Source organism: Periplaneta americana, chromosome 15 (genome assembly GCF_040183065.1).
Source record: "Periplaneta americana isolate PAMFEO1 chromosome 15, P.americana_PAMFEO1_priV1, whole genome shotgun sequence".
Taxonomy (NCBI): domain Eukaryota; kingdom Metazoa; phylum Arthropoda; class Insecta; order Blattodea; family Blattidae; genus Periplaneta; species Periplaneta americana.
The window spans coordinates 81,050,436-81,074,943 of NC_091131.1; the positions used below are offsets into that span (position 1 = coordinate 81,050,436).

Genomic DNA, 24,508 nt, shown 5'->3' on the forward strand with positions numbered 1-24,508 from the left:
AAATATCTCTCCAAAATAATAGTAATGGCATAAATTGTATCAATTTAGATTGTAAAATATGTAAAAATTTTAACAAATAAATTCCCACATCAAGCTGCAAGAAACATACAACAGAAAAAAAGGAAAAAAAAACAATGAACAAACATCATAACAAGTAATTTCAGATGTTGTCCAGAAGGTAAACAAACATATAAGCACAGACTAGTATATACAGTCACGAAGCTCAATACTTAGTAAATATGCATCCATAGATAGTTGCTAACCACTAGGATCGCTAATATCGCCTCATTACAGACAATACGAAATAGTAACTACACAGACAATGCGAAATAGTAACTACACAGTCTATTGTTCCTAGCACCCTCACAGCTCAAGCTTCGTGACTGTATATACTAGACTGTGATATAAGCACAGTCTAGTATATATATATACAGTCACGAAGCTCAATACGTAGTAAATATGCATCCATAGATAGTTGCTAACCACTAGGATCGCTACGATCACCTCATTATAGACAATGCGAAATAGTACCTGCACAGTCTATTGTTCCTAGCATCCTCACAACTCAAGCTTCGTGACTGTATATACTAGACTGTGATATAAGTATGTACATAGAGAAAATTATTTCCTCTATGGTAATTCAACTGTTGATCAGACGGGACCAAGCGTGACCTAGTGTGTCAACACATTTTCGGTAATCGCGATAATACTAATCGCGATTAGCGACTGTAGTCTGTCACTAGTATTACTCTATTAGTCAAAGGACAAAGGTAGGATTAGTGATTCCTAGACAATGAGCTGTAATGTAAATCTAGGACACGCGTGACGACCTTGCCTCACTACACCGCCTCTACTACACCGCCTCTACTCTCAGGCACACAACTCTACTAGAAACCTATTATTTCTAACCCTCCACAATCAAAGGGCTGCCTTTTGTCCTCGGAAACATTTCCTTTATGGCGGATAACATCGAAACAACGAAAATGAAATTGCCTTCTTTTATTAAAAGTGGACAGACATTATGTCTGGAGCATAAATGAAGGTAAGATACCGATGGCTTTCAAATCCCATCAACCCCCTCCCAGTTTTCATTAAGTGACCCGAGAATTTCCAAGGCTGAGTACACAGTCACACCATAACAGCGTTTGTCATTTCTACCTGATCAGTCTGTTTCTAGTGTTCGAACAGTGAATGTCCTGTATAAAAATGTCGAAACGTAAAGTGTTTTCTTTGGAAGATAAGACGTATATTTTAAGTGACATTGAACGTGGTCTTTCGCAAGCGGACGTGGGTCGACAGCATAGTTTAAGTAAATCAACTGTGACTAACAGTATACAGTATATACAGTGTAATCCATTCCACAAAAATGAAATATTTTAATTACTGTATAGTATTTTATTTTTTTGTTCACAATTTCATTCATTCCTGTCATTTAAGGTCAGGGGAGAGACACTTCGGATTTAGTGAACATCGGGTATAGTAAACGAAATATGCAAGTCCGCAGAGGTTCACTATCCGGAGTTGACTGTAATTATTATTTCATATGTGGTTCAATAAAAATCTTTCATAAAAAATTGCGAATGTTTTCTGTCTTCTTCTCCCTAAAAAATAATTATGTAAAATTCGGGCTGGGTCCTCCGACCCTCTGGCCCCTCTACTTGAGTGGTGTCTCCTCTATGAGCGGCCCTGCTCCGTACTTTCTTGACCTTGGCACTAGAATGAGATGGTGTGGTCGTTTACCTCCAGGAAAGTCCTGTTATCAAATTTTATAGGAGACTGAGTGATCCTCTGGAAGTTTTGGCAACGATAAAAGTCCGTCACCAACTAGGATTGAAACCAGGACCTTGCAGTCCGTAGCCAGTTGCTCTACCAACTGAGCTGCCAGAATTTCAAACATTTCCATAAATTTTAAAAGTGAATTTTCTCAAAATAATAAAAAACAACTGTTACAATATTCGAATAACTATTTTATGTGACCCTACAGAAATTAATGACATAACAATACCTGCTTACACCATACCTGCTTAATAAATTAAATTCTATAGTTTATTTTTTGGGAGTGTACAAAATGCTTTTGTGTACAATGCAATCATGAAAGTTGATCTTCTTTTTGGATGCATTAGTATATTGCGATACGTATGCGGTAAATGCAACGTGACAGAATCGAGGAAAGAGTTTGGAAAAAACGAGGCGAAGCTAAGTTTTCTGTTTCCAAGATTATGTTACGCACTTAACGCAGTGTATTGCATATTATTTTTTGCACAGTGTATATTATATTTAATGACATTGATTCATAGGATTTATGAACTTAAAATATGGAATGCACACGTGATACCCTAGCGGTCGTTAACTCTGCACTCTCGGGCTAGCGTCTCTTACCCGCAGGTCTCTTACAGCACCAGGATGGATTCGTGGCTGCTGGCAGGTATACTCTCTACCTCTTCCTGCTGCACGACGGGGCAAATCATGTTGCTCCGCTTACCCTTTACCCATTTCAGCGAGTGCTGACGACCACTGGAATACCCCATGACGGATTGCACATATGAGACGTTCAGAGCTAAAGTGTATCAAGTCCATGAGACGTAGTTTTGAGATAATAGGACTTAAAGTTAACTTGCTCTAGTGGATTATCTAATTTCACTAGCAATAATTTTATTGCTCCATTCTCAAATTCTAGATTTATAAAATATAAACAGTTGTGATTTTAATTGATGCAATGCTTTGGTGACTTGATCCACTATGACTCAGAATATCGTGAACAAATAATCTGAGCCAAAAGTGACTGGTGTCGCCTACCGCCGAATGCTTGGAATTAAGACTTGATCCATTATTGCTCGGAAGAGAACCAATTTCAGATAATCAGAAAATGAATTGAACTCAATTTATGAAAATTTGTGACTTGATACACTTTAGCTTTGCACTTCTCATTATGTGTACGAGGTCATGGCCTCTGGAATTGACTTGATTCATGATGGTCCTTAACTATTTGTTTATATATGAACGTTGCATAAAAATCCACACAATTTTACTTACCGCATGCATTTACTTACCTCTTGGCTTGGCTTGGACTTACAACGGCTGGACCCGAGACGGGTTCATACATTCAGGCACGATTTAGCCCTTTGTGCACCCTTGTATGCGATGATTGTCAAAGTCCGCCAGGCTACCTTGGTGGCATTCGCCGACAGTTGGGCAATCCTGCCTCAGACCCTGATAGCGCCAGGTCACACTTCACGGACGAGTAGCCTGATAAGCGCCAGGGACCTGAGCCCCAAGTCCTTCCTATCATCGTCTGCTGACAGGTGGGCCATCCTACCTCAACCCCTGACAGAGCCAGATCCCGTCCGCATGCGAGTAGCCTGATGAACCGGAGGCCGGAGTCCTTCTTATATCAGCTAGAACTTCACCTCAGCCTATTTTTACTGTTGCGGATGACAGATGAAATGAAGGAAAGATGGAGGGTGTTGGTGGAATGATAGAGGAAAACGGGATTATCCCGAGACAATCCCTCTGCAACATCTGCTATGTACACCACAAATTATTCTACTACGACCTGACCGAGGACCGAACCAGGGTCACCTGGATGGAATACCGGCACGCTGGGTGGGCACCGGTCCCGTATATGAAGACTGAAACTAGCGCGTAATCCGTATCGCCGGTCCAAAGCATGGTGCCTTAAGACCAGTGTTTCTCAATGATAATGAGCCTTACCTTTCCTCACATTACTTTAGTTGGTCCCCTGTCTTGAGGTGTAGAGTAGAATGTAAGAACATAGTAACGTGATATTTATTATTAATTTAAAAATAAAACAATTATTTAGTTAAAGAATGTTTTTACTTAACGCAAAGTAGCAGCAGCAGCAGCAGTAGCATCAGCAGCAGTAGTTTTGCGTGGCAGATTTAAGGCCATAAGACCTTCTCTTTCACTCAACCAGGTTTGAATAATATACATGAAATATATAAATACAATAGCATACAAAACAACACAAAAGAAGATACCTTAGAGATTACATAAAATAAAGTAGAAAATTACATGTATTCAAGGTTAGTTGCATAATATAAGGAGAATATATACAATTTATTAGATATAAAGTGAGCGAGATAAACTCGATTCAGTTCTCGTATATTATACCAATAAGAGACGCATATAATACTTAATGAGAATAGAAACAATTTAGATGATGACGAATTCACTTGAGATAGAATATACAGTTATGTACTAATAGGAGAATATTATTATTTATTTATTTATTTATTTAACCTGGTAGAGATAAGGCCATCAGGCCTTCTCTTCCCCTGTACCAGGGGATTACAACTACAATATTAAGGATACAATTACAATTATAATTACAATTAATATTAAATTTACAAATACAATAAAAATCAAAGTACTAAAAGATTAACTGATTAATAAAAGCTGGACAGTTTATTGTAAAAGTTAAGAAGAGGGAAGCATTTCTTTTATTGATTAAGTAAAAATTAAACCTACTCTATGCAGTAAGAAAATGCTTAATAAGCTTGCTTTTGAACGCTACTAAATTCCGACAGTCTCTGATGTCACTGGGTAGGGTATTCCACAAGCGCGAGAGCGAGATTGTGTATGATGATGAATACGATGATGTCTTATGTGTTGGTATGGCTAGAATGAGGCTATTTTGCGTGCGTGTGAAGAGATTATGATATGATGACAGGTAACTGAAACGGGAGGCAAGGTAGGTAGGCGTAGAAGTGTGAAGGGCTTGGAAAAGGAGAACAAGAGAATGAAAATTTCTACGTTCGTTAAGCCGTAGCCAGTTTAGAGTTTGGAAGGATGGGGTAATGTGGTCAGGACATCGCAGACGAAGCGAACACAAGAATTATGAACACGTTATAATTTTTGCGACTGGTTGACATAGAGGTCAGTCAGTAGAAAATCACAATAATCGAAGTGGGGCATTACTAGTGTTTCCACTAGTATTTTCTTGAGTGATAGCGGAAGGAATTTTCGAATGCTGTTTAAGGAATGTAGTATGGAAAGCAATTTTTTGGTAGTATGGGTTACTTGGTTATTCTAGTTTAAATGCTTATCAAAGTAAACTCCAAGGTTTTTAACACAGGAAGCAAAAGGAATTATTGTGTCTTTTAACTTGACTGGAAGAGCAGGAGTAATATTGCATAATAGACGTTGATGTCCCACTAGGATTGCTTGTGATTTTCTTGCATTGAGACTCAAACTAAACTTTCTGGCCCATGCAGATATAGATTCAAGGTCCTCGTTAAGATTTTGTATTGCGTCATTGAGTGAGTCAGGGGTTGTATGGATATAGATTTGTAAATCGTCTGCGTAGAGGTGATGCTTACAGTGATGTAGAGTCGAGGGGATATGTGGTTTACATGATGATTACATTTTCATAGGACAACTTTTAGAATTTCATTATTATTATTATTATTATTATTATTATTTGTTTTTTGGGGCCACATTAACTAATCTTCGGACCTCCAGAGGGCCGAGACCTCGGTGGAGACTCACCGCTTTAGAACGCGTGGTTACGGCGAGAGATATAGAGAGACCTGCAAAACTGAATTGTTATAAAACGCATAAAAATCATAGGAAAACATGTGTCTTTTTTATTCAATTTTTATGCATATTCATTTATGTTTCTTAAACATAAATTACACTTGACTTTGACTTTAAAACTGATTCTGGCACAGAAGCTCGATTATCTACGCTTTTGATTAACGATGCTCACTAAATTAGCTTCAAGTAATACTTGATTATATGCTGACTCGTGACCCGAACCATGGGCCAAAAACATAGTCAGTAATAACATTTATAAGTTTACTGCATTCTGTGATTTTCATCACGTTGAAGAGAGCGCGCATATTTCTATCTAAACGACGAATTTCTCTTGTTATGAAGGACTGTACGCAAATAGCTTTATGTCTTCCAGCTATTTACACATGCTTTCAGTTTCCTTGTAGAAGTAATCACAATACGCTAGACATTGGAAAGGAGTGGATGTCAACTAGCTGTAATGGCCGACTCGGTGACCTCTGAAGTTGTTCTTGTTACAGGTAATACATATTTCATCAATTTCGTTTGTTGCTCATGCCAAAACATTGACACATCATTTATATTAGTATTCAAAACTTTTGATGAATTTTCAGATTACAATAATGCGCAAATACGAGTATTTCTACATCTTTCATTGATAGGGGGCGCGCGGTAGTGTCGCGGTTAATGCGTTGCGCTGCAAGCTGGAGTGGCGGGGTTCGATTCTCGATGAGGTACTGGATTTTTTTCTTTGATCTAATTATTTCGACCGTACTATGGCTCTGAGGTTCACTCAGCCTTTTACAGAAATGAGTAGCCTACCCAGTGGCATTCCCTTGGGGAGAGGGACAAAGACGGCCAGCACGTACTGATATCTCTATTGCCATTAATGTCGATTGTCTAAAGGTAGGAGTCTTAATATGCTTTCAAACTAAAGGCCTTTTGGGGACCTTTCCTTTATTTTCATTAATACAGAAATTTCATGTTTCTGTAGAAAAATAAGTTAGAGGTTTAAATTATTGAAGTATGATAACTTTTTATTCGTAAATAATTACGTATGCGTTTACTTGGAAATGCTAAGATTTTAAGAAACGTGAGCTGTAAGTTACTACGTAAGACGTGCATGAAGAATATTGATATACGACCGAAGAAAATGAAACAAGGAAAGAAAAGAATGAGGAGGAAAGAATTAAATGCAGCTGCCGTTAAAAATAATAAATACATTGAAACCTCTCCTTACGGACACTCCTCATATACGACAGATTTTTTTATGTTCCAACTGAAATAATATAGAAATAATGATAAATTTAACTCTCGTTTACGGACACTCTCAGACTCAGACACGGACACGGACACGGACACGAACAGCTGCTTTACAGTCCTAAAGCTTGCTTTCCTCCTGACTGCGGACAGAACTTGGATTTCAAAACTTAATGTGTTACAAAAATGGAAAATTTAGTTTTGAGAACTGTACAGAAATTCCTTGTCATGAAAGAAGACAATAGGGGTCTCGTAGGCTACCACTAGCTCAGCCAGATACCTCTTGTTGTAGCAGGAAGCGGTTGAATAAACAGAGTCATAAAATTTAACCTGTCTGATGGGTCCAAGGTTTCCGCGATCGTGAAATTGTATTCGACACATGACAGAGTTAGTAGGATTATTCTCTTCACTTCAATCAGTTGTTCTGTTTCGAGAGACATGGCACCTGAACGTAAAAGTTAATTTGAAAACTGTAAATTACAGTACTGCATAACTGTAGTCCTAGGATAAAATTGCGTGGCACAGTACTGTATTTTCCTTTTTCGATCTTATCTACTGTAGTTCAAAGTTGCAAAGAATTTACTGTAGTACAGTAGACCATATTTAGAATTAAACTACAGCAATACATTTCATTTAAAGAGTGAAGGGATATATAATGCATATTATGAATTTACTGTTAGATTGGGGAGCCTCCCTCCCAATAAAGGATACCTCCCAGATGCGGACAGATTGTTACGTCCCTTCGATGTCCGTAAATGAGAGGTTTCACTGTAGACCCTAAGGGGGCTTTAACACAAAAATGTCAAGTGGCAGATGATAGGTGACAGGTGGCAAGTGACAAATGGCATAAAGGTTACAGACCAATGTGGCAGTTGTCAGTGGCAAATGTTTCCTTTTTGCTTATTTCTTAGTTCTCAAGATGTTTTCTGACGATGATATAATTACTGCTGTTGTAATCGCCAGAAGAAGTTGTAAGAGGAGGTATTGTGTACATCCATATTTGAGAGCCAATGTAGATATGCACATCACTTACATAGCTTCAAGGCAACTAAAGATGCATTCAGAGAAATTTCAGGAGCTTTACAGTGGACTTTGGTGTTTCATCTCAATTTGTATCAAAATTACACTGCCTTGCCCTATATTATCCTCGGTATTTGTGGAGGAAAATTGTTGAACCACATGGTTACATGTGAGCATTCACAATTAACTATTGTGAATGCTCACATTTAAATACATTTATTTCAACATTATTTCTGTTCTCATTCTCGTTGTCGTTTCCGTTCCCGGTTTATTGTGAACCAGCCTTTAATGTTGAAGGTTTCACTTTCTGGAAGAGGCATGTGTTGAGCCATGTTAACAACAGATAAAACACCGCGCACCAGCAGAAACTTAACTTTATTTCACTTCCGGATTAACGACACTTCTGACTACTTAAAAGGCTACTGTGTCCTAATGCAGTATTAAAAAAGATCCTGGTTAATAATGCAGTACTTGATAACAATGAAAGTATTTAGATAATTAAAATTGCATAACACTTGTTGCGGATCTAATAACATTGAAACAAATCTAATGCAGTAAATGCAAATCTAATATAATAATATTCAACATCTGCACTTTACGGAAACGGACTCTGAACCCAGCAGGAACTGAACTCATAAGATCCTTTCTGGTTGGAACAGTATTGTCAGGTTCAGCGAAAGAATTTTCCCTTCAAATTTCTAAAAATTTCCCGATTTTGAGAAAAATTTCCCATCTTAATACCGTATATACAAAAACTTTTATCACTACTTCCAAATTTTTAAAACAGTTTTCGAAGGCAGAATTTTAAACTAAACTACTTCGGAGGTCTAAACATGCAGGCCTACTGTTTCACCTCTATAATAATATGGGAAATGCGTGTTATTATTCGGTTGAGAAGCTCTTATCATCCAGTCTGCTGTCCAAAAATTTGAAAGTTAGAATTTATAAAACAGTTATATTACGGTTCTTCTGTATGGTTGTGAAACTTGGACTCTCACTCTGAGAGAGGAACACAGGTTAAGGGTGTTTGAGAATAAGGTGCTTAGGAAAATATTTGGGGCTAAGCGGGATGAAGTTACAGGAGACTGGAGAAAGTTACACAACACAGAACTGCACGCATTGTATTCTTCACCAGACATAATTAGGAACATTAAATCCAGACGTTTGAGATGGGCAGGGCATGTAGCACGTATGGGCGAATCCAGAAATGCATATAGAGTGTTAGTTGGGAGACCGGAGGGAAAAAGACCTTTAGGGAGGCCGAGACGTAGATGGGAGGATAATATTAAAATGGATTTGAGGGAGGTGGGATATGATGATAGAGACTGGATTAATCTTGCACAGGATAGGGACCGCTGGCGGGCTTATGTGAGGGCGGCAATGAACCTTCGGGTTCCTTAAAAGCCATTTGTAAGTAAGTAAGTAATAATAATAATAATAATAATAATAATAATAATAATTCATTTTATATATGGGAAATGCCTGTTATTATTTGGTTGAGAAGCTTTTATCATCCAGTCTGCTCTCAAAAACGCTGAAAGTTAGAATTTATAAAAAGTTATATTACCGGTTATTCTGTACTATGGTTGTGAAACTTGGACTCTCACTTTGAGAGGGGAACATAGGTTAAGGGTGTTTGAGAATAAGGTGCTTAGGAACATATTTGGGGCTAAGAGGAATGAAGTTACAGGAGAATGAAGAAAGTTACATAACGCAGAACTGCATGCATTTTATTCTTCACCTGACATAATTAGGAACATTTAATCCAGACGTTTGAGATGGGCAGGGCATGTAGCACGTATGGGCGAATCCACAAATGCATGGGAGACAGGAGGGAAGAAGACCTTTGGGAAGGCCGAGACGTAGATGGGAGGATAATATTAAAATGGATTTGAGGGAGGTGGGATATTATGGTAGAGACTGGATTAATCTTGCTGAGGATAGGGACCAATGGCGGACTTATATAGGGACGGCAATGAATCTCCGGGTTCCTTAAAAGCCATAAGATAGTAATAATTCATTTTATTCATTTTAATATGTAACAAAGATAATGGCCTAACATAGCATTACATTCTTAAAAAAAATCATAAACAGTATAAAAATATTCTTTACAACACGTCTAAAATGATTAACTTTAGTACAATTTTTAATCCTTCAGGTAATTTATTGTAGAGTTTCACATCTAAGGAAACATGACTTTTTGAATATTTCGATTAGAAATTACCAAGTTTCATGGATCTGTGTAACTCATATGAAATGTTGTTATATTCTGATATGTATATGACTCTGTCATTCATTTAATAACAATTACTAATGTGATATTTATAACTTAATTTGTATTACGGAATTCCGTACTATAAAAAAATCGCATCCATAACCACTTTGTAAATAATGATTACACTGAGCTATACAGTGTATCTAGTATACTTCAGTGAAGTGGCAAGAGTAAATTAAAAAATATTTTCATATTATTTGTTATTAATATTCAATAAAACTGTGAAATAATAATAATAATAATAATAATAATAATAATAATAATAATATAAATCAACGAGCAGGCTGCTGGCCTCACGTCCACATGCCGAAGCAGAGGTGGACGATCATCCAACCAAAAGTCCACATCTGTGGAGTAACGGTCAGCGCGTCTGGCCGCGAAACCAGGTGGCCCGGGTTCGATTCCCGGTCGGGGCAAGTTACCTGGTTGAGGTTTTTTCCGGGGTTTTCCCTCAACCCAATATGAGCAAATGCTGGGTAACTTTCGGTGCTGGACCTCGGACTCATTTCACCGGCATTATCACCTTCATCTCATTCAGACGCTAAATAACCCGAGATGTTGATAAAGCGTCGTAAAATAACCTACAAAAAAAATCCAACCAAAATGGAGGTAACGTGTGGTTAGCACGATGATCCCCCCAGCCGTTATAGCTGACTTTCGCAACCGGATTTCGCTATCTATCATAGCTCCCCAAGTGCATTACGATGCTGGGTGGGCACCAGTCCCATACACTGGCCGAAATTTTATGAGAAAACTTCTTCCTCCATGACTCGAATCAGCGCGTATTCCTTAACGCTAGTCCTAGGCAGGAAGCCTTAGACCACGACGCCACGGCGTGGGACTAATAGTAGGTATGCGCATAGTAATTCAATACAAGTTTCCCGCTTTTCAATAAAAATTCCCTTATATTTCTAGGAAAATGAATGTCCCGTTTTTCGGGAAATTTTCTTCCACCTGACATAACTGGGTTGGAACTTGGATCACTCACTGCACATACGCGACTCAGGTGACAAGTTGCACTTTCGAAAGAAAATAATCCGGTCCGATATGCGAATGGCTTCAAAGAGACATGTGGCAGATGTGACGAGCCATACCACTCCTGTATGGAAGGTTTAATTTATTTTTGATTTGTTGGTTTCCAAATGGCATGTCACATGGCATGTCACATTCGACGTGCCACTGCGGTGTGAAAGCGTTCTGAAACAAATTAAAATGAATAGTGTTTAATTAAAAGAAGAACTAAATAAGGATATAAACATTAATAGATAAATAGTAGAAAAGTTCCCGGAGTGTCTATAATTTGAAAATTTGTATGAATGCGAGTGTGATTGTTAATGTGCCGGAATATTAATTAACCATTCTTCAAATAAAGCAAAATTTGTATAACAGCATTGGCGCTGGACAGAAACATGAAGACATGTTTCAAAGTTACATTGTTGGCATGTAACGTCGTCTAAGAGCGCAACCAGAAAGCACTAATAGATGCTAGGGAGTTATAGGTATCCTACAAGCAAAACTCAGCTCAGACTTCTCGCGCCGCTCATGCTATACCCCTCTTACCCCCTGTAGTAGACGGGTTCTTTAATAAGCGGCTACTGGTATAGCTGTAACGCTTACGGTTGCGGACATGTGCACTCAAAGAGCATCTGAACAATAACCAATTAAGTGAATATAACATTACAAGATGTCAACATCGTCTTGTTCTAGGTCACAATCTGTATCTATCTTCACTGGAACTTAAATTAAATTAAATTAATATTTAATATAAAACGCTATGTGACTCCCTGACTCTGTAACAATAACACGTGTTCAGTTCAGCACAAGAAGATAATAGGTGCGCATGCGCATAGTGTCGGTGGTGTGATTGGAAACGGGGAGCATGCTGGGAATGGGAGCATACGTCATCTGCGCGAGACAGTCACGCCCGCTGGTTTCTGCGCACTGAGTTTTGTTTGTTGGATGCCTATAATAATGAATTAAAAAAATAATTTACTAGTCTGTAGTTAATATTCTTTATCTGTTATTTCAAGCACATAAATTAAATCAATTACTGTGCATCTAAATATATGTGAATATACTTTTGTTTTGTGTATTGCACCTCCTGGTAGAGGGCCAGAGAAGATCTGACGGCCTTATTTCTACCAGGTTAAATAAATAAATACTAATACTAATACTAAAATAAGTTTATAATAATCCCCAAAAGTAAGATATCTGAATTCATTTACGGACATACAGTTTAATCAGATGTGAGTAATTTTTCACTTTCACACAGAATAGCTATTCACATATTGTAACGACTTTTAATATTCTTTTGATATTATGAAAATCGGCATTTAAAAGTGACAGGGGTGGCGGAGATAAAGGTGGTTCATAATACTCTATTTTTGAGTGAAATAATTCTCGGTAAACAATTGAATAGCTCAGTCAAATCAAAAAGATTTCTTTTGAGTAATTCCAGTTTTGTACGAAGATAGTGGGAAAAATAATTATTGTAAGGGTCTAATAATATAAAGAAATAAAAGTAATAGGCTATTTATGCAATCCTAGCAAACACTCTTGTTATGACGCTATAAATCGTGCACATTTTGGTCTAATTCTGGCACTGGTGCCAGAACAGGTTACCCAGCAACTAGTATTCTATGACATTATCACCTCCTTCACAACGCAATTTTATACAACGTATCTGTAAGAAAAAGCTTCAAAACAACTACAAAATAACATTGTCTTAGAAACCATGCAATGTATTACGTCATATCTGGTACTCATGTCCCTATTACGACATAACATTACATTTATTTATAAGCCTAATGGATTTTTCTACATATTTTAATGCTAGAATAGCATAAAACGTATGCAACACGTGTATAATCTTCATTATAAACATTCGTGGAAATTAGCGCGCAAAACATCCACTCGTGTCATAGTTATCACGATTATACACTAGTTACTTAAATTACTATTATTTTTTAATACGGAAATTAGGGCCAGAAACTATCATTGTATCCTCTAACGGGCAAGTATTCATTTAAATAAATATGAGTGAATGAATAAATAAATGAAGCGAATGAATTGACGATTGTTTATTTGATTGATCCGATAACTGAGTAAATTAATGACGGTAGCTATAGTGTAGACAGCATTATTATCGGCTGTCGTTCTCGTGAAAGTACATAGCAGATGCGAACAAAGAATGTAACTGCCATGGAGTGCTATGAGTGCACAAACAACATGCGTGGTTGGCCATTTCTTGAACGTTATTCAAATTTGTTGCAGTTTCTTCTTTCGATTTGGTAATTAAATGCAGCTTACTGTAAAGTGATCCCCCTCCCCACCAATATGGCCAACTGTTTGGCTCAGAAAAGCGGATTTGCGCATACGCGGGAAGGTCTGTGCTAAGTTCATAATATAATATGTTTTTAAAGGGTTTATGTCTTAATAATTTCAATCTAGATTATACACCAATAAGAGGTAAATAATTCCTTTCCAAGATTTTGTATTGTAACAAAGGTGAATAGTGGTTAAAATATCAATAAACTGCCCGTTATAGTGGGTCCGAAATGCCCTCTGCCGTTGATTTAATTTACTTAGGTGAGTGTCCGCGAGACTACAGAGTGGCTTAAAGCCAGAAGTTTGGCTTTGTGATTTTTTCGCCATGAGTTCGAGTCCGCATTATGGTAGTTATTTAATTCTCTTTAGCATCTCTCTGTTATACAATTGTATTAATTTAGTGATAATTTTTAGCATACCTAAGAACCGTCCAAACATCAATATTTATTTAAGTTATTTTGAAGGCATCAAATGGATTTTGGTCTTTAGGATAGAGTGCAGTAGGCGAATATTATTGTGTGTTGTGTTTCCTCCATCTTAATACATCTTAATTGCATCGTTAAGCGGCATAGGTGGAGAGAGAACAGTTTCCTTGGGGGTGCAAAGCAAAACCATAGAATCCCCATATAATAGGGTTATGAGAGACATCATTTATCTTCCCCCGTTATAGCTTGACCATGATACAGTATATGGGAATATAATTATTTAATAAAGGCATTTTCGAGGGCATGTTTCTTACAGTGTTACATCGACATCCGCGATGTTTCGGGCCGAGTTGTATAGGACTTGAACTGTAGGTCTACTACAATTTATATTATGGCTTAACTTAAAACAATCTCCCTCTTTTTCTGTCTCTCGTACAGAAACACATGCATACATCAATAAAACTATGTAACATGCTAACAGAAACTCTTTATATGAAGTTTACCTGCTTGAAGATACTGTATCATATGAAATGTAAACTCTGATTATTTTATTTAATCTCGTCTTTAAGTTTATACATTATACTGGGATCACTTTTCTTTTTTCTGCATTGTTGTGCAGTATGTTATTCATATTTCTCCAAGTGACGGCCTGAACACCTGCAGACTTCTAATACACGAGTACAGGCTGTTACAGTGCTTCCATTCCTCAAATGAGGTATAGAAATTCTTATACATTCAGAAATTAAACATAAATATTATAGTCCAGACACATGATCTGAAGACATTATTTAATCAATTTAAGCACAGAAAGTTAATCACAAACAAAAGCAAAGAAAATCTTTTGAATTAAATATTTTCTAACATTAATAGAAAAGAAAGAGTTCAGACAAGTTTGGTGGGGCACTACCCTATACCCCTCATAACTCCACCTATGTTAAGCAGTGTTCGAAACTCAGCGCGACTTCTTTCTGAAATTGATGTATTTATACTTTTATGGCGGAGTAGCAGGGTTCATAATTATAATAATGGTGATGATGAAAAGGCGTTCAATACAATGCGTTGTCAGTTCACGCACAGAGTTTTCAGGTTCTATGGATTTTCTGAATTTTCTGCCATAATTCATCGGCGGTCGGAGAGAGTGCATATGGCCAGTTCTTTCAATTCGTTGAGGAGAAAGCATTTTAGTATATACAGCCATTTCAATAAATGGTCCTGCCTTTGAAAATACTTTATCAGTGTAAATTAGTTATAGAGTTTTTCTTAAAAAACTGTCGTATGTTCATGGTGTGCCATACAATAAAAAAAAGATGTAAACTTAGAAACGATAATTCACAGAGAATGAAAAATTATGCAACGATAAAACTTTTCCATCCGGGATTGAACTCCAATCGTTTGCATATGAGATCAGAGTTCTATCTATTAGACTGATTAGACAATAGATGGAGATACGAATATCATCCGAGTGACGAATATTCAATTAGGTGTAACACTGAATGAGTGATTATCGATTAGATCATCACATATCCGTCTTCCTTTGAAACGACGAGTGAACCGTGCGTTAGAACTTTGATTTTGACTCGAACAAGAGTGAATTTGATTTTGATTTGAACAAGTGTCCGGCCATTTTTTCTTGGGACGACTGTACGTAGCAACAAGACATTATGTCGCACTCTCAGATATTTCTTGTTGCAGGAGGCAGTGGATTCTTAGGACAACACATTGTCAAACTGTTGCAAGAAAATGACTCGAAAGTGGGAGAGATTCGTGTCTTAGATTTAAAGCCTTATGTTAATCTTCTTGGTAAGTAAATAAAGTTAGATTATGCTAGTTTAGTCATGTTTAAATGATATTTCTAAAGTATGGACTCTTCAAAGATGGAATTCACTTTGCCGGAAGTTAGAGTGTTAGACGAGGATGAATAACGAATTTGAATTTTAACTGTGCGTGAAATGGCCGACAAATTTTTAGCATTATATTCTCACTGAGATCCTGGGAGTTTTATACTTGCTTTAAATCTTCGAAACTGAATTCTGACTTTGCTTTCGTTCCGAAGAAAGGGACGGAAAAATTCTTTTTCTCATCTTTAAAAATACATCTCTTATTAATCATAGCAAAAGCATTGATCATTGGGAAGAATGTAGCCTATTTAAAGTGTAAAGTGTGGAAAAATGACTTAGGAATATTTGTGCCAGGAATTTGATTTGAACTACGTGGGCTCCAAGCCAATTGATCACTTGTCTCAGTCTTATTGCGCCGATAAAGTTAAGGATGTAAGATGCTTATATTCTTGCTGATTTCAATGTTTGGATGTTGTTCATGTTTTTTTTTTGCAGATATTATAAAATGCTTTTGTTCTTGCTGATTGTAATATTTGTCGTACTGCTTATTTTGATTTATTGTTTCCGAAGATCATGAAGAATCGAAACCTTTGAAGTCCTTTGTGGGAGATATCACCAACATGGAGGAGATTCGCGATTCATTCCGAGGAGTTCACTGCGTCATCCACTGCGCAGCTCTCGTCAGCTATAGCTTTCCGCCGGACCATGATGCTTTGCACCGCATCAATGTCACAGGTTAGTTTCCCATACTTACCATCATCGCGTAGGTACAAACATCTCTTCATTTATAAATGGGGGTTATGCTGCGATTTTATTTTTCTTCGAAAAAGGCTATTTTATTGGCAAATATGATGTAACTTAATGTAATATGTATGCAAACATTTAAGAAACTAAGTATACTCCTTCATGAAAATGCAAATAAAATGCACTATGATTTTAAAATACTCGTTTCTATATTTAATTTCACATACACATGCGCGGGCGCCCACACACGCACAAGTATACACACATATAATTATTGAATTTATTGAGTTTCATTACAGTCTGTGAGCACAAATATGTACAATCAGCAAAGTCAACTTTAGACTATATATAATCAGAATGATGAATTAAACAAGCAGAAGACAAAATGGACAATAAACAACAAAAACACTAAACAACATTGGAGAAGATGGGGGGGGGGAGGAGAAAATGAAAAAAACATCAACACAGAAGAAGGTAGAAGAAACTACAGGAAACTAAACAACGAACTAAGAAGAGAAACTGATAAAGCGAAAAAAGACTGGATGAAAGAGAAATATGAAGAAATAGAGGATCTAGAGAGAAAAGGAAGACATGATTTCATGTACCGCGAAGTAAAACGTCTGGACTTCACAAATAAGAACAGAAAATCCATGTGGTTGATAAAGGACGAAATCGAAAATGAAATAACAGACAAACAAGAAATACTAGAAGAGTTGTATGAAACGGGGAATCGTCCAGATGACTTAGCTATAGAAGATGAAGCAGCCGTATCAGAAGATGAAAAAGGATTTACTATTTTAAGGGAATAATTCGAACTAGCGCTTAAGGAAATGAAGAATGAGAAAGCAACAGGAGCTGATGGAATCCCCATTGAATTAGTGAAATGCTTGAGAGAAGGCAAGAGGAAATTCTATCATTATGCAACGAAATTTATGAGAAAGGAGAATGGCCTGAAGATTTTAACGAGACAGTGTTGCTTTCAATACCGAAGAAAAATAATTCCAAGAAATTTTACGAGTTCAAGACTATCAGCCTGATATCGCACTCGGCGAAGATTCTCTTGCGAATACTGAATCAACGTTTATATTCTAAGATGGAAGAACAGTTGGAAGAAAAGCAGTTTGGCTTCAGGGAGGTAAAAGGTACGAGATATGCAATTGGACTGCTACAAACAATCGGCGAAAGATACCTAGAGAAGAATAAGCAAGTAGTATGTAGTATTTGTGGACTTAGAAAAGGCTTTCGGCAAGGTGAATTGGAATAAACTGATGGGGATCCTAAAGAAAATTGGTGTGGATTGGAAATAGAGGAAGCTGTTCACTAATCTTTATATGAAACAACGAGTCAAAGTCAGGATGGAGAAGAAATGTCAGAAGGAAGTGAAATAAGGAGAGGAATACGTGAAGAATGCCCTTTATCACCTACCCTGTTTAACATCTACATGGAGGATTTAGTGAAGAACTGTTTTCAGAACATGGGAGAAGTGATAGTAGGAGGAAGAAGAATGAAGTGCATAAGATTTGCTGGTGATATGGCGTTGTTAGCATAAGAGGAGATGATACTACGGGATATGCTATTGGAGCTAAATGACAGCTGTGAGCATTGTGGGATGAAGACAAGTGCAAATAAGACGAAAAACCATGGTCATAGGAAGAAAATAGGAAGGTAAACTTGAGAATTCTAAATGAGACAGTGGAGCAAGTGGACAGCTTCAAATACTTGGGGTGTACTATAATCAGTAACAGTGAAGTGTGGGTGAAGAAAAAATGATGGTGAAACTGATCATGAAGCAGAAAAGGAATTGGTTGGGTCACTGGCTGAGAAGAAACTGCCCATTGAAGGTGAAGGAATGGTGAACGGAAAAAGAATTCGGGGCAGAAGAAGATATAAGATGATAGACGACATTAAGATGTGTGGATCATATGAGGAGACAAAGAGGAAGGCAGAAAATAGGGAAGATGAGAAAATCTGGGTTTACAGTGAAAGATCTGCCTTCTGCAGAACATTATGAATGAATTAATCATAAAAAGCTTTGTTCATCAACCAATCAGAGATGATTAAATACATCCTTCCTAGATTAAAAATATAAGAAGAAAATATATTTGCAATTTTTAAATACATAACAAAATAATTATTCGCTCTCTCTCTCACACGCACACGCGCACGCTCTCTTTCCCTCTATCTTCCTCTCCTATCTCTCTCTCTCACACACACTCTTTCTCTCGCTCTCCCTCTCCCTATATATTATTCTCTCTCCCCTTCTCAGCTCTCCTCTTCCCCTCTCCTTTCTCGGCCCTCTCGCCCTTCTCCCCTTCCCCCTCCCCTCCCCTCCCCATCCCCATTCACCTATCCTCCCCATCTGTCTCCCTCGCTCCTTCCTCTTCCCCTCCACCTCCCCCTCCAGCTTCCCCTCTATCTCTAGTTCTGTCTCTCTCTCCCATTCCTTTCTCTCAATCCACATCCTCTTCCCTCTCTCTCTCACTCCCTCCCCCTCAACCACCCCACTCCTTACCACCTCCTCCCTCCCTCATCCTTCTCTCTCCTCACTCCCTCTCCTTTTCTCCCTCTTTCTCTCCATCCTCCTATCTCCCTCCCCTCCTTCCCTCCACTAATTTTCCTCCCCTATCTCTCTCCCCGTCTCTACCTACTCCTCTCCCCCTCTCCCTCCCTCCCTCCCTCCCTCCCTCCTTTCTAGAAGTAGGATGTCAACCTGTCGCTTAATAGTGAGACTCGATTTCACTCAGAGTATCTTACAAAGGAAAATGTGAAGACCCCCGCTTCCTTAAATTGGCGGCAAATCTTGTCTTATCTAATTAGTATATCTCAAAAAGTCTACAATCTACATGTTACACAAGGCTTTTCAAAGACTGTAAGTATAACGGATAAAATATTTTAAAAAGAAACCAAAGAAAGGAGGAATAGGAAGAAAAGAAAGAACAAAGTATAGCAAGAAGAATTAAAAAATAAAAGTTATAAAAGCATTAAGAAATTAGTGATAAAATGGGGAAAATAAATTAAGTAAACAATAAATAAATGGTGAGTGAACATTTAATGACAGAAAGTAAGAATAAGTTGAAAGAAAAACGCTTGTGTAAAACAAAGAAATAAATCGGTGAAAGAAATGATGGACGGACGGACGGACGGACGGACGAACGAACGAACGAACGAACGAACGAACTGCGTGACTGAGAGGGAACAACAGAATATAAAGTAATTATTTTTTATTTATTTACATTTTTTTATTTTGGGAATGACTAGACTGGACTAACTGAATGACTCAGAAATTTTCCATCAAAATAATGGACTTGGGCATTGTATAATATTGCAAATAGACTCACCGTTAGTCGGAAGGTTTTGCAGAGAAACATTGTTAAAATTCCGAGAAAAAAAATGTAGACAGCTCAATAAGAACAAAAAGAAAATCTAAATCACTCGAAAATATCAGTGCCACAGACGTTTTGTCAACCATCAAATCTTACAAAATCTGCAGGAGATGTAACCTGTGCCCTGTTTGGTAAAAAGCCCAACAGACTGGAGTAAAGATGAACTCTGATAATAAACAAAGTTTGAGACTAGAAATAGAAGAAGAGGCGGTCGGGTCTCCTGTAGAAAGACAAGTGTCTGAGCGGAGAGCGCCTCCTTCTGTGGATCTAAGCCAAGACCGTTTTATCCTTAATGAAGTAAGGATGCTTATTGTAGCCAAAACTTCCAACTTGAAGGAAGACGTTTTGGCAGGACGCAGCGTTTGCAACTTGTAACGTCTTGTGACAACCTCAACGTTTCCATCGGGTGATTGTTAGCCTGGATTGTTTCCACTCCCACCACACCCTCTCGCCTTTCATCTTTTGATGTTAATGAGGCTGCGACTTCAGATATTCCCAAACTTAAGCAAATATTACATTTCAAAAACAGAACTTAACTCTCTTCAAATGTTACGTCTAAATTTGTTTTTGTATTTTTATTTTCTCTTCGCAGTAAGGATAAAATGCAGTAATGAAAATAGAAAATTATTTCCATATTTTCATTCACACGCAGTTTCTAGAATTTCTCATACTAGCGACGAATCGCGACGAGTCTGTCGGTATAACTCGTATCTTTCTGTGCGCAACTTATCTCTTTTGTCTTTCTTTCGCCTTTTTTGCTCCTCCCTACCTCCCTCCCCGCTCTTTTCCTTTTACTTCTCTTCTGCTCCTTATTCTGACCGTCTTTTTTCTCTTTTCTTATTCTTTTTCTTCCTCCTCTATTCTTTCTTCTCCTCTCATCTCTCCTTATTCTATATCCCCTTCTCCTACTTCTTGTCCTCTTACTTCATTCTCTTCTCTTTCTTCTCCCCTTATTACTTCGCATTTTCTTTCTTCTCCTATTTCTCGTCCTTTTATTTTCTTTCCTTTTCTTTCGTTTTCTATTTCTTCTCTTATTTCCTTCCCTTCTCTCTTCATCTATATATTCTCTTATTTCCTCTCCTTCTCTTACTTCTACTTCTCCTCTCATTCCCCTTCTTTTTCTTCTCCTCTTATTTCCTTCTCTTCTCTTCCTCCTTCTATTTCATTTACTCTTATTTTCTTCCCTTCTCTTTCTTCTCTTCTTATTTTTTCCCTTCTGTTTCTTTTCATCTTATCTTTTCCTCCTCTTTTTTCTTCTATTTCTTCTTCTCGTATTTCCTTCCCTTTTACTTCTTCTACTTCTCTTATTTCCTTTCCTTTTCTTTCTTCTCTTATTATCTTCTCCTCTTCTATTTCTCCTCCTCTTATTTCCTTCACTTTTCTTTATTCTCTTATTGTTTCCTCTTATTTTCTTTCCTTATAGTTCTTCTCCCCTTATTTCCTTTCCTTTTCTTTCTTCTCTTATTATCTTCTTCTCTTCTATTTCTCCTTCTCTTATTTCCTTCATCTTTTTATTCTCCTATTGTTTCCTCTTATTTGCTCCTTTTATTTTTCTTTAATTTCTTCTCCCCTTATTTCCCTTCCTTTTCTTTCTTCTCTTATTATCTTCTTCTCTTCTATTTCTCCTCCTCTTATTTTCTTCACTTCTCTTTATTCTATTGTTTCCTCTTATTTGCTCCTTTTATTTTTCTTTAATTTCTTCTCCTCTTATTTACTTTCCTTATACTTCTTCCCCTCTTATTTCCTTTTCTTCTCTTATTGCTTCTTCTCCTCTCTGTTCTCATCTCTTCTATTTTTCATCTTATCTTCCTTCCTTCCCTTCTACTTTTCTTATTCTCTGTCTCTTGTACCTTCCATTCTTTTTTTATTAATTTCCCTCTTCTTTCTGTTTTCTCCTCCTTTTTATCCATTTTCCAAACCTTCCTAACTTCTTTCTCCTTTCCTTTTCTATTCCTCTCGTTTTCATTCTTAAGCTCCTCCTTTACACTCTTCTCCATCTCGTTTTCGCCTTATTACAAATTTATTTCCCTTATCTCATTATTCTCCTCCTCTCCTTCTATCTTCTTTTCGTTCTCATTTTCTGTTCTTCCTATTCATATTCTTCTATTTCTTATTCCTCTTTAATCTTTCTTGTTCCACTCTTTCATCTTTTCCTCCTTTTTCTCATCCTACATCTTTTTCATATTTTCTCTATTCTTTTAACTTCATTTCCTTCGTATTTTCCTTGCCTATTCTTTTTTTCTCTCATTTGTATTCCAGCTTAAAATATGTGACTTGTAGACCTCAAACTGCTTGTATAATGGTAGAATTATATCTATGTAGTTTTCAACGCACAGAAAAATCTAAAATAAGCAATATGATGCTTAAAGCGGACAAATCAATTTTAAATGTCACCAGACATTTAGCCACCAGAATAGATTACTTTTTGTATCCGGAAGTGTACATCTGAACTTGCACGCGCTAATACCTCAACTGATTCCTCTATCAGTTCCTAACTGGGTCGTACGGAGTTTACACAACGTGATCGAATACCTATTTGTTCATGGTGGATTATCTCTGGAGAATTGTCTACGTGATTGGCTTCATCTTCACTATTTGCTTCACGGAAATAAATGATAAGCAAAGTTCTAAGCAACAGCTCAATCAATTTCGAGACCAAGTCCTCCACTGTTGCCAATGTGACCTCAAACGTTTCCCTTGTTAATAATGGAAGTGCCGAAAGAAAAATGTATATGAGACAGACTTCCAGGGGCATGAAATTTCATTTGTCTACACCCGATCTAACACACGATTAATGGAACTGGTGGCGCGTCGAATTTCTACTTCGGAGACCAGTGTTCAGATTTTAGAGGTTCAAAGGTTAATGATATGTGCTGGGCAAATACGGTTTCTGGACAAGTTCTTGGAGTATTTTCGTTTGCACTACCATGATTCTATAATTTCTCAATAATTCAAAATCACTCAACATCGGTGCAGTAGCAAAAAGAAACTACTGCATATCATCTGTAGCGGCTCTACAATATGGTGACATAGTCATGTGCTCTCCCAATTTTTAAATGAAGTTGACCAGATTTTATATTTTAGTTTTGAACTTTTTTTTTCATTCACGTCCTCTTTTCTTTATTCTCGATTCAGAACTGGAACATGTAGGAATGTGGCAACATGGTCTGATCACATTTCCAATTCTCGTTAAAATGTTATGTTTTATTTAACGACGCTCGAAACTGCAGAGGTTATATCAGCGTCGCCGGTTGTGCCGGAATTTTGTCCCACAGGAGTTCTTTTACATGCTAGTAAATCTACTGACATGACCCTGTCGCATTTAAGCACACTTAAATTCCATCGACCTTGCCCGGGATCGAACCCGCAACCTTGGGTATAGAAGGGCAGCCAACCAGGTCGACTCCACTTCTCTTACCATACTGTTTTACAATGAATACTTGTCTAAGGCTGGGCCTTAACGGCAGAGTAAAATGTCCGACACTAGATCTCAGACATCTAGTTTCTGTGTTAAGACAGCGGCGCTGTTCTTCTGGCCGACTAGGTGTCTGAGATCTAGTGTCAGAGATTTTACTCTCCCTTTAAGACCCAGCCTTAAGGCTCATTCACAATGAAAATTAAACATAACGTAAGCGTTAACTTAAGAATGTAAACGTTACGGTAAAATCAAGAACATTCACGATGGGAACATAAACATAACTGCAAAGATACTTGGTAACCATGGAAACATAACGACATTTCCTTTACAAACTTTCATGTTAATGTCTAACGGCAATGTTTATGACAAATTTTTTGTGAATCATTGTCAATGATCCTATTTGGTAACCTGGGTGCAAACTTCTGTGTTTATGTTACGGTTATGTTTAATTTTTATTGTGAATGTGCCTTTATGGTTGGTGCGGGCGGTGGGGAGTAAGGATTGATATTTCATATTTACTGGTAGTCTTCTGTCACAGAGGTGTTGTGACTGACAATTTGAAATAACTTAAACTTCAAGAAGTACTGCTATTTTCCACCCAATGGCACCACTTTATTACGCTGTGGCAAAATAAAATGTTCAGAATAGTTACCTTAGTATGTAAAAACTCTAAAAACAATTTGAACAGCGGGAGTAATTCAACAAAATATCTGAAAGCGTTGTGTGGCGGGGTGCGGAAAGAAATTCCGAAGTTATCAGTCCAGTTCCGGTTATAAATAAATGAAATACGTACATACATATACATAGATAAGAAATAGACATTGTCCAATAATACATAGAAATAATATAATTTCAATTTTGAAACATGTTCTGTGGATGGAATCTTACATAACAGAAATTCATTTTTCATAAGGTTTTGTTTCTATTTGGAAGTTATTTTACAAAATAAGTTTGACGGTAATTCTCTTACAGTGTTTGAAACATTGTTAAATAATTTAACTTGTAAATATTTATGATTATTAGCTGTCTCACTAAACCTAAACTGTGATATATTTATGCATCATGCTCATTTCTAGTTTCATAATCTTATTATGATAAAGAGAGCGTTAAAAATTCTTGTTTATGTTCCTTGACAAACCAAATCACAATAAATAAACAAGAAGGCAATGTCATAATTTGTAAAGAACTGTCCTACTAGAATGTGTTTGAGAGAGTCGTTGAATACTGTACATCTTATAGCTTTCTTTTGCCAAATAAAGGCTTTCATCGCAAAAGGGGAGTTCCCC

At 37.2% G+C, this 24,508-nt stretch overlaps 1 protein-coding gene across 2 annotated transcripts in view; it reads left to right on the plus strand.

Annotated features, from left to right (window-relative positions):
* The window catches only part of LOC138715168 (3 beta-hydroxysteroid dehydrogenase/Delta 5-->4-isomerase type 2), a 45,860-nt gene that overhangs the window by 8,507 nt on the left and 12,845 nt on the right, over nucleotides 1-24,508 (plus strand). The window contains exons 1-3 of one of the 2 annotated variants that reach the window (XM_069847731.1): nucleotides 5,982-6,053; nucleotides 15,532-15,639; nucleotides 16,248-16,412. In XM_069847731.1, the coding sequence (XP_069703832.1) occupies nucleotides 6,014-6,053; nucleotides 15,532-15,639; nucleotides 16,248-16,412 (313 nt within the window). In that variant the 5' untranslated portion in view covers nucleotides 5,982-6,013. Of the gene's footprint in view, nucleotides 1-5,981; nucleotides 6,054-15,531; nucleotides 15,640-16,247; nucleotides 16,413-24,508 lie in introns of those variants that run through there. The other variant, XM_069847732.1, reaches the window with a different exon arrangement.